The sequence below is a fragment of the Prionailurus viverrinus genome, chromosome B2 (assembly GCF_022837055.1).
Source record: "Prionailurus viverrinus isolate Anna chromosome B2, UM_Priviv_1.0, whole genome shotgun sequence".
NCBI classification, from domain to species: Eukaryota; Metazoa; Chordata; class Mammalia; order Carnivora; family Felidae; genus Prionailurus; species Prionailurus viverrinus.
The window spans coordinates 27,039,356-27,049,508 of record NC_062565.1 but is presented as its reverse complement, the minus strand read 5'-3'; the positions used below and the strand labels follow the sequence as shown (position 1 = coordinate 27,049,508).

The window sequence follows — 10,153 nt, the reverse complement described above, 5'->3', positions numbered from 1 at the left end:
GGATGCGTCTCTCCGGTGGGTAACTGGTTTAGTCTAAGCCATTTCATGTAAAACCCACGAGGCAGAGGAAGTATGCTAAGAACATAAAATTTAAACCGCAATAATGAAGAGATTTCCTAGAATGAAACGCCGATTACAAAACAAAATCGGAGAAACCCAAGCTTCCCGAAGTTTACATTCCCCAGCGCAGGAGCAGGGGCGGGGCCTTGGGGTTTGGAGCGGGCAAGGAACCCGCAGCCCAGGCGGACACAGTCAACCAAAGAGGGTCAGAGCACCGAGGATGGACAGAGAGCGGTTGCACTCGACGCCCTGTATTTCTGGTTAAGCAAGGAGCAGCCTGGGCTCATCTATATTCATTTTAACGAACCATAATACCTTTCCTTCCAGTAAGAAAAAATAAATCTAGATTTTTGTTGTTTATAAGGCAATGGAAGTAAGGAAGAGCTCACCACCATAAGAAAGGACTTCGGAGAGAGGGAACTGTCCTAAGCAAGGATATGTTGCAGAGACAACTTTCCTCTTAAACTGTCTGCTAAACAGAAATTCAGATATTCTTGCCAGGGATAAAGAATTTGACATGACTTGTTACTGCATGCATTCTTACCCAGGAGATCTGTATAAATCAGTAATTAAAACAAAGTTGAGAGGTTTCACTGCAATGTGTGGAAGCAGCACTGGATTGGGATCCCAGACCCCCCCCCCCCAGCTATAGGCCAGCTTTGTTATTTCCCCAGGTGTGACTTGCAGTGAGTCATCTGATCTTTCTGAACCCCAGTCTCCTTATGGCTAAGGGGAGATAACTGTACTTAGGTCAGGTGGTGGTGACATGATGTGAGTGGAAAAGCTTCTACCTATGAAGTCTATAAGGAACAAATTCGGGGGTTAGTATTTCTTGACTTGGGGGTCCCTGTCAGGGGAAGTTTCCATAGGCAAAAGTGGGGTCTCCAAGAAAGAATTTCAGAGAAAAGCCTCTTCCTGCTCAGATAACTAAGGTCACCAACCTCCATATTTTTTGTGGAGTGCAGAGTAGTATTTAGATCCCCGGAGAGAGAAAAAGGCTTCAAGACAGCTGAGCTGCTCCTGGCTGGAACTGTAACTACAATGCCTACAGTCTTTCTAAGACCTGTATAGCCTCCTGTAACACTCAGCAAAGTATAAGTGGTATTTCTTGCAAGTTTGAAGAGTTTAACTAAAATGGATACCATTGTCACTTGGATTGGATAGGAAAGGGAGCCTTTAAAAATCCCTGCTATTTTAGCCTGCTTGGATTTTAGGGTAGGCGGTTTTTATTCTTCAGTCTCTGGGTCCTAAAACCTTTTAGGGTCTGAGATCCAATGTACATAGAATTCCTAGGTGTGGACAGTCAGAGAGGGTTCAGCAACAGTGATATTGACTTGCTTGCTGAATTTTCCAAAAATCTATTGTCCATCACCCCCACCTACAAATAAGATGATTGCCTTCCTTTTCCTTATGTTTCCATCTGGGCCAATTCTCTTCCCACTAAACACACACACACACACACACACACACACACACACACACTGAAGGCTATGTCAGTGGGATTCCTTTTAGATACTATGTGTCCTCCTCACTCCAGTTTCTGTTGTATTTGATTATTTTTCAGACATTTAAAGCATTGATGTAGTGAGCCTACCATGTATACTTACTTACATTTAAATTATTCCATGTAAAATGACAAAAGGGGGTAAGAGAAAAAATACCATGAATAAATGGGTATCCATCCCCAAAATATGCTCCCAAGTCACTCAGAAAGAAATTCTTAGAAGTAGAAACAACTGCAAAACCCCTACCCCAACTCAATCAAAACATCCCATCCGGAAAAGACTGACTTGTTTCTTTTTTCTATTGGAAATGAGCGGTAAACTGAGTTCATTTTAGCCGTGTTTTCTTAGCTGACTCTCGGCTACAATCAAGCCATTTTCGGACACATTCCCATGTAGGTACCAGGGGTGCTCTGGAGGAAGCTGTCGACGCCTGTTCAGCTAATTTAGGTTTTCTTTGTCTAATTACTGTGGAGCTTAGGGAAAAGGAGCCCAGCTCAGGGCAGTAAACTGACACTCGGTCTCTGTGTGTGGTATCCAGGCAGGGTTTGATGGAAAAAGCCTGCTTCCACTCAACTTCAGGTCACTGTCTGGGGCCAGCCCCAGCCCAGCCCCCAGCTTCCCCCCTCCCACTCCTCTCTCTCCTCAGCTTCTACAGCCCCACCAGCACACTCAGTCAGGAGCAGATTCTCTATTCAGTATCTCCAGGGGCACAGATAGCTAGTGCCACCCCACTGCCTCGGTTCTGTTCCAAGGCTTTTGGCAGCTGGCCTTTCTCTGGATCCCGGACCAATCTCAGATTCTCTTGTCCTACCCCCCCCCCCCAGGCTCCCCAGCACACATACTTGCACCTTAGTCCCTTTGGAGTAGACACAGAGGGGTGCCCAGCCCAGCCTCCCATTTTGTCCTCTGGTCTGCAGCACCTCCCTTCTGGGCCTCCCCCATCAGTCCTTGTGTGGCCAGGCCAGCTCCCAGGCCTCCGGCTCTCCTCCTCCCACTTCCAGCCCCTGTCCCTGGTCAGACTACATTTCCTTGCACGTGTAATCCAATAACTAACTGTCGGGTCTCATTGATAGTGATTCCTCCCGAGGGCACATCCTCTCTCCCAGCCTGACTCTTACTTAGAGAAGAATTGGCCACACTGGGGTGGAGTGTTCTCCTACATAAGGTAGTTTCAAGATGGCACAGTTTTTTGGTGGACAGCATTGAGACTAAGGATTGTAAATCTAGTGACAGTTACCCCTTCAGGACTGAATATAAATACAGCTATCTTACTTATCTCACTCAGTGTCAGCCTTCTTTCTGCATTTTTTCTTTCTTTCCTTTTTTTCTTTTCTTTTCTTTCAAAACATCAGATGGAAAAAGGAAAGGAAGTGGAAACAAACGCAAACATGAATCCTATTCGACTGGGTTTCCAGAGTCTCTAAACTTTGGTTTTTTCTCTATCTATACCTCTCTGCTTAAAGTTCTGAAACTGCTCCAGGATTGCTCCTCCACAGTAACGCGGTGGGGGGGGGGGGAGGCACAGGGGGGCGGGGAGGGAGTCTCTGCGGCGCCCCAGCTTCTCGCCCTCTGCTAAGCAACTGTTGCGGAGCTTACAGGCCCTGTCAGAAAGAGAGAGGATGGAACTTTACCTTTGGGCGTGTGACACCCTGGCGTGTGGTGAGGGCTGCAATGTCTAAATGAAGTTGACAGATGGTGTCAGTGCGGGCACAGGGGGAAGGCAGCTAAGGAGGCTCCCGGCGGGCGGCGAGGGCAGCACCAGCACGAGCGGCCGCACCATTCGGCCCAGGATGAGACAGGAGGAGGAGGAGGAGGAGGAAGGAGGAGGGGGAGGAGAAAAGGGGGAGGTGGGAGGGATATGAGGAGGGGGATGAAGACCGGGTGGGGGTGAATGGAGGGAGAGGAGGGCGGAGGAGAGAGCAGAGGGAAAGGGGGAGGAGAACGGAGAGGAGAAGCAAGGGTGGGTCCGCTCTGAGGGGTTGGCTGGTTTTGGGGATGAGAGGCACGGGTGCTGTAAGGGGCAACGAGAAAGAAGATTTCATAAAGTTATAGGTGGTCGAGTTTTGCTGGGGATGGGGGTCGTCCTAGCAAAATGTGAATGAGTGTGTAGTCCCTCAGTTTGAAAGAGGGTGGGTAGGTGCGAGGGAAAGTGGCCGAGAGAAGAATTAAAAGGCCGAGGAGAACCCTGGAGAGAGGGGAGCAAGATAAGAGCTGGAGACTGCAGCCAGGTTGGGAGGGGGGAGGAGTGAGCATTGAGGCCGAGCGCTCCCTCCCCAAGGCGGCGCGGAGAGTGGAGGGGGCAGGGCGGGGTGGGGGTGGAGGGACGGAGCGAGGGAGGGAGGGCGGCCGGGGGGAGGGCGCGGGAGGGAGGAAGTCTGAGAGACAGAGCGAGGAGCGCTCCTGAAGGGAGACGTCGGGCTCGTCCCCGGGGTCCCTGCCGCGGTCCCAGCTCGCGGGCGCAGCTGCCCTGCGCCGGGCCGCTTTGGTTCCTCGGGACCGGAGGCCGTTGCGCAAGACAAGGGCCCGAGGCTCCGGGGAGGGATGCGCCGGGCGTTGCCTCCGGCCCGCCGCCGCCGCCGCCGCCAGAAGCCCCAGCGGAGCTGAGGGAGGCAACGCCGAAGCTCTGGCTCGCAGTGGCCACCGCTGCAGCCCGAGCGGCGGTCTAGGGCGCTCGCCGGGCTTCTGGGCCGACCCCGTTCCGGCGCCTCCACTCCCGGCCCCGGGCCCGCCCCCGCGGCCCGGCCTGGCTCACGGGTCCCAGATGACCACCGAGGGCGGGCCGCCGCCGCCCCCGCCGCGCCCGCCGCCGGCCCCGCTCCGCCGCGCGTGCAGCCCGGCCCCCGGCGCGCTCCAGGCCGCCTTGATGAGCCCGCCGCCCGCCGCCGCCGCCCTGGAGACCACCTCGTCGTCTTCGTCGTCGTCCTCCGCCTCCTGTGCCTCCTCCTCCTCCGCCTCCAACTCGGCCAGCGCCTCCTCGGCAGCCTGCAAGAGCGCGGGCGGCGGCGGCGGCGGCGCGAGCGCGGGGAGCGGGGGCGCCAAGAAGGCGAGCTCGGGGCTGCGGCGGCCAGAGAAGCCTCCCTACTCGTACATCGCGCTCATCGTCATGGCCATACAGAGCTCGCCCAGCAAGCGCCTGACACTCAGCGAGATCTACCAGTTCCTGCAGGCGCGCTTTCCCTTCTTCCGCGGCGCCTACCAGGGCTGGAAGAACTCCGTGCGCCACAATCTCTCTCTCAACGAGTGTTTCATCAAGCTGCCCAAGGGCCTCGGGCGACCCGGCAAGGGTCACTACTGGACCATCGACCCAGCCAGTGAGTTCATGTTCGAGGAAGGCTCGTTCCGCCGCCGGCCGCGCGGCTTCAGGCGGAAATGCCAGGCGCTCAAGCCCATGTACCACCGCGTAGTGAGCGGCTTGGGCTTTGGGGCCTCACTGTTGCCGCAGGGCTTCGACTTCCAGGCGCCCCCATCGGCGCCGCTCGGTTGCCACGGGCAGGGTGGCTACGGCGGCCTCGACATGATGCCCGCGGGCTATGACGCAAGCACAGGCGCCCCGAGCCACGCGCACCCGCACCACCACCATCACCACCACGTCCCGCATATGTCGCCCAACCCGGGCTCCACCTACATGGCCAGTTGCCCTGTGCCCGCCGGGCCTGGGGGCGTCGGCGCGGCTGGGGGTGGCGGCGGAGGGGACTACGGCCCGGACAGCAGCAGCAGCCCAGTGCCCTCGTCCCCAGCAATGGCAAGCGCCATCGAGTGCCACTCTCCCTACACGAGCCCTGCGGCGCACTGGAGCTCGCCCGGCGCCTCGCCTTACCTCAAGCAGCCGCCCTCCCTGACTCCCAGCAGCAACCCCGCGGCCTCTGCAGGCCTGCATTCGAGCATGTCCTCCTACTCGCTGGAGCAGAGCTACCTGCACCAGAACGCCCGCGAGGACCTCTCAGGTAACGCAGTGAGCCGGTAGCGGCCCGCTCGCGGCGTCGCCTCTATCTAAGCTTTCGGGCTCCCAGGCTACTGCAACTTCCAGGGAGTCGCCGAAACCTAGGGGTCTGAAGGCACTAGGAGGAGAGGGTGCTGAGGGGAACGGGAACCTTATCCATCAGGGGGAAAGATTGAGGTCATACTGCCTTCTCTCATAGCTTTGGCCAAGAGCTGGGCCTCCAGAATTTGCACTGCCAAGAGGATGGTGCAAAGTCGCCTGCCTCCCTAGCGTCTCTGGGTGACCCTGTGGACTGCAGGTCTCAAGTCTCAGGACCGACTTAGCTTAGAGAGAAAGAATGTTCTTGGGGGAGCCTGGCCAAAGAGCTGTATCTGCTTCCCTTTGTGTGTGACTGTGTTTAGTTTGTTTTGCTGTGCTTTCCTCCCAAAGTAAACGTCAGAAAAGGGAGATGTTCTGTATCTTGAGGGTGTGGGTGGGGAGGGGTTGCAACTGGGCAGGAGTCGAGAGGAGGGGAAATGAGGGAAGGGCAGAGAAGAAAGCGAGGGGGGGGGCAGGATCTTTCACAGAAGGGAGGTGTTTCTAGTGGGGAGGGGCAACAGCCTGTTGAGGAGCCCCTTACCTCCCAACACAGAGCACCAACCTTGGTGAGGCCAGTCTTTCCTAGGTCAGAAGGATCTGAGGCCCACATTGTGCCCCCCCCCAAGAAATATTTGCCTCTTGGACTTCACTTGTGTTGCTGGTGTAAATTATGTTGGTTGAAGATTATGAAAATTTACTGACTTGCCAAAGGCGATGAAAGGTAGGAGGGGGAGAGATGGGGTGGAGAAGGTAATTTGAATATTTAGCCATATTTATGGGGACAGTGGAGATAAACTCTCTCACATTAACTAACCCCTCTGAAGCATCCACAGCCTGTGGATTAAAATCAGGCTAATTTGCCCATCAAATGGTGCTCTAGCTCACACTTACCTTTCGCCCCATTTAGAAAATATGTCACAGGATGATGCATACATATACATGTTTGTGAATCAGTGTACCACAAGAGCTTCAAGGGACACGGAAAGCCCAGAAATGGGCAAAAAGATGGTTCCCTGGATGGTGAAATTTCCCAAATAGGCCTTTTAAATGCGGGTCTCAGAGGTTAACTAAACAAAGACAGTCTCGGCAGGACCACACGGGAGAGGATTTTAGCCTGACTTAACCCACTGAGAGCAGAGTCTTGTTCAATTTTTATGGGAATTTCAACAAGTAACCAATACAGACGACCTTTCCCTCTCTCTCTTTTTTTAATCCCCTGGGACTGGCTGTCAATCACTGCTCACCCCAGGCCGGCGCCCACTCCCCCACTCTCCTGCCCACTTCTCCTCTCCCGCCCTGCCCGTTGCCCTCCTTGCTTTCCCTGTTCTCCCTCTCCACACAGGCTCTACTCACTTTAAACCCAGATTCCGAGGTTTCGCAGCTGCAGTGAGACTACACTAAAAATTAAAAACAAAAGAACTCAAAAGAAAGAGGCTTATGATTCTTCTTTGAGACCATCTTCGCCCCACCCAGTACATCGGGGCACATGCACAAGTCCCAGAAATTCGGGGATCCGGAAACAGGACACTTGGAGAACGAAAACGGCGGAACCAAAGCACGCCGGCCTCCCGCAGCGACCTTCCCGGAGAGTCTTGCACGACCTTTGGGCAGAGCTTAGGGATGCTGGGGAGGCCATGGATTGGGCCAAAGCCTACCGGGACGCTTTGCTCCTTCCCTTGTCTTCTGGGTCCGGTCCCTTTCTTCTGTCCGCCCCCCCCCCCCCCCCCCCGCCCTAGTTGGCAACCTCCAGTCGACAGGAGGTAGGGGCTCAGCAGGAGCAGGCTGGGTTCGAGGACGTCTGGTTAGGAGTGCGCCGCCCGCGGGGCCGCGGGCCACCGAGAGACTAGGGCCCAGCGAGGAGCCGGGAGGCCCAGCAGGGCAGAGACTGTGGGCCAAGAAGGTCTCCCCCAGCAGACTCACACGCGCGCGCGCGCGCGCGCGCGCACACACACACACACACACAGCACACCCACCGGGGGCCACGGTCCCACTCCAGACAGGGAGGCCAAGGCCCGCGTGCTCAGGGAGGCCCCGCAGTCCTCGTTAAGTACTGTGAGCCTTTCAAGATGGAGCTAGGGCTTTTATCCCTCACTCATCACATCAAAGAGCTGACGACGGCCTTCGGTCTTAAGGTATGACTTTAGCTCTGGGTCCCGCTATTTTGAGATCATAGAAGTGGCACCGAGAAGTGCTGTAACGTGATGGGTGAAGGCACCTGTGTGTAGAGAGCAACACCCACACACCGGAGCGCAAGGACCTATTGCTGCTTTACGAGAGCAGTGCGGCGCGCCGTTGGCGACAATAGATGTTACCGGGCAACAAACGTAGCCCAAGTCAGGGACCACTTAGCCTGGTGGCTCCGTAAGCCCTGGGATGCTGGCAGGCCAAGGCGTCGAAAGCAGGGCGCGAACGCTGCGGGCGGGCGAAAACGGTTTTAACGCACTTGAAAATCGAATCCGGCCCGGCACCAACGTGTGATTTATGGTGCCATAAGGCACGGGTATCTAGGAAAGACGCGGGTTAAGTGGTCTAATCCAGCCCGGTGAGGAAACAGACCCGATCCGGGAGAAGTCTGGGCCCCGGCGCGCTGCGGACACCGCGGGCTAGTGCGCCCCGGAGCCAGGAGGCGCCGAGAAAGCAAAAGCAAAAGTCGGCAGTGGGTTGGCGCCCAACGGCCGGGCTCAGGGCCTCGGCAGAGGAGCGGCCCCAGCGGAGAGGACTGAGAGCCGTCTCGGTCCTCTGCCATCCCGGAACTCTGTCAGGGGCTGCCCGCGCTGCCGGACGTCTGGGTCTGCAGCTGAGCGCTTATGGAAGGACATTATCTGCTCCCTGGAGTCGGGCTTCTCTAGAGGAAGCCTGAGACTTTCAGGACCTACGATGACCTGCACTTTCCTTCCAGGCCCTTTGTCTTGCAAAGGGATTGTTTTCTGTTACCTCCTTTTGGGACAAAGAATAATCCCTGCTGTGACCTGCTACTCTGACTGGGCCACTTAGTTGGGAAATAAGACAGGAGGCTTGAAACTAGAAGTGGGAGCGACAGTGGCATTTCTGGGGCAGGGGACTTGGCCTCTGCAGCTGGGGCTTTGGCAGCAAGGTCCAGGAGCCCTGCGTTTAAGGACCCCATCAGAGAGCGTGGGCCAAATGGTTCCCGTGTTGGTGCTCCCACTGCGATTAAAGCTGTCGTGAGACTCCAGGAATAATAGGGGAATTCAGACACTCTACAACTCGGTTGAGAGGAAGATCGTGCTCTTTGCGGGTAACATCAAAACAAAACATAGTGATGGCAGAGTCCTCCTAGGACTCAGTTTGAAACTTTGAGAAACTTCTGGAGATTGGGTTTGTTTTACCAGTTTTGTTACAATAGACAAAAGGACACATCAACCCCTTTCTTACCCTGAATCAAAATAAGGCATGAGTTAAGTTAAAATTTAAAAAGTGATATGTCCCATCCTCAGACTGTTTGTGAAGAGTTTTTCTTTTCTTTCGTCTTTCAGTGGGACTGCCTCGATACCAGCATCACTCTACCCCAGTGTGCGACAGAAAAGATTTTGTCCTCAACTTTAATGGCATTTCTTCTTTCCATCCCTCTGCAAGCGGGCCATATTATCACCATCACCACCACCAGAGCGTCTGCCAGGATATTAAGCCCTGTGTCATGTGAATGGGGGGAAGGAGGCCATGCCAAGGCCGCTCTCGGCTCTCTTCCTCCACAGGGCAGAAGTAACTGAGGTGGACTCCCACAATATGCACGGCGCTAGCTGTAAGTAGCACACCAGTCACTTAGCCAGAATCCCAGACCAGCGCTGTTCACGGATACTTGTCTACCATTGGTAGAAGGACAGCCCCTGGTAAAGTAATGCCCCTGATATGAATATGTGCAGGCTCCCAGTGAGGGGGAGAGTCAACTGAGAACTCAACTTCTTAGCAGAGATGGTAAAAAGTTACCACATGAAAAACATAAACATGTAACTCTGGGATCTTCATTACCTTCCGTAATCAGGGTCTGAAAAACGCAAGTTGTGTGTGTGTGTTTTTCTTTGTCTATGAAAATTTTTGTGCTTTTCAAAAAGGCAGTGCTAAGCACAAGACTTCAAGAAAGCCTCATCTTGTTGCCTAGCCAAGTAAGAGAGTTCTGTTTCACCAAACACTAAGTTTGGATACAGGTGCCAAAGAACATTATTAAGAAAGTATTTAGAAGCAATGTGTCTAGTTTAAGAAAGTGGTTTTCAGTATTGTGACAATACAACGTTTTTTTACAAGGTTGTTTTCTACCACCATATTTTAAAGATATTTTTATGATTTTCGTGTATACTCACACTTTGCTTGTATTTTAAAAGAAGGATATATTTGCACTTATGTATACTTTTACAGTTTGCCAAACTATTTTGATGTAAAATTTTTTTCAATAAAATATATATAACAAATAGCTGTTTTAGGGATCTATTTCCTCCACTGGTGTCCTGGGATCACCAGGTTCTCTCCTCTGCCAGCCGGCAATGCAACTCTACACTGTGGGTTTTTTTTTTTTTCCAAGTTGTATAATTGACGTGGTGTGGGGTCTGTGCCTTGA

General features: G+C 54.0%; 1 protein-coding gene across 1 annotated transcript; it reads left to right on the top strand.

Annotated features, from left to right (window-relative positions):
• The first annotated feature begins 3,944 nt into the window (after positions 1-3,944).
• On the top strand, positions 3,945-10,000 carry FOXF2 (forkhead box F2). Its single transcript, XM_047857711.1, has 2 exons — positions 3,945-5,509; positions 9,078-10,000. The coding sequence occupies exons 1-2, from the start codon at positions 4,327-4,329 to the stop codon at positions 9,242-9,244; spliced, it is 1,350 nt and encodes a 449-aa protein (XP_047713667.1). The 5' UTR covers positions 3,945-4,326; the 3' UTR covers positions 9,245-10,000.
• Positions 10,001-10,153: the final 153 nt, after the last annotated feature.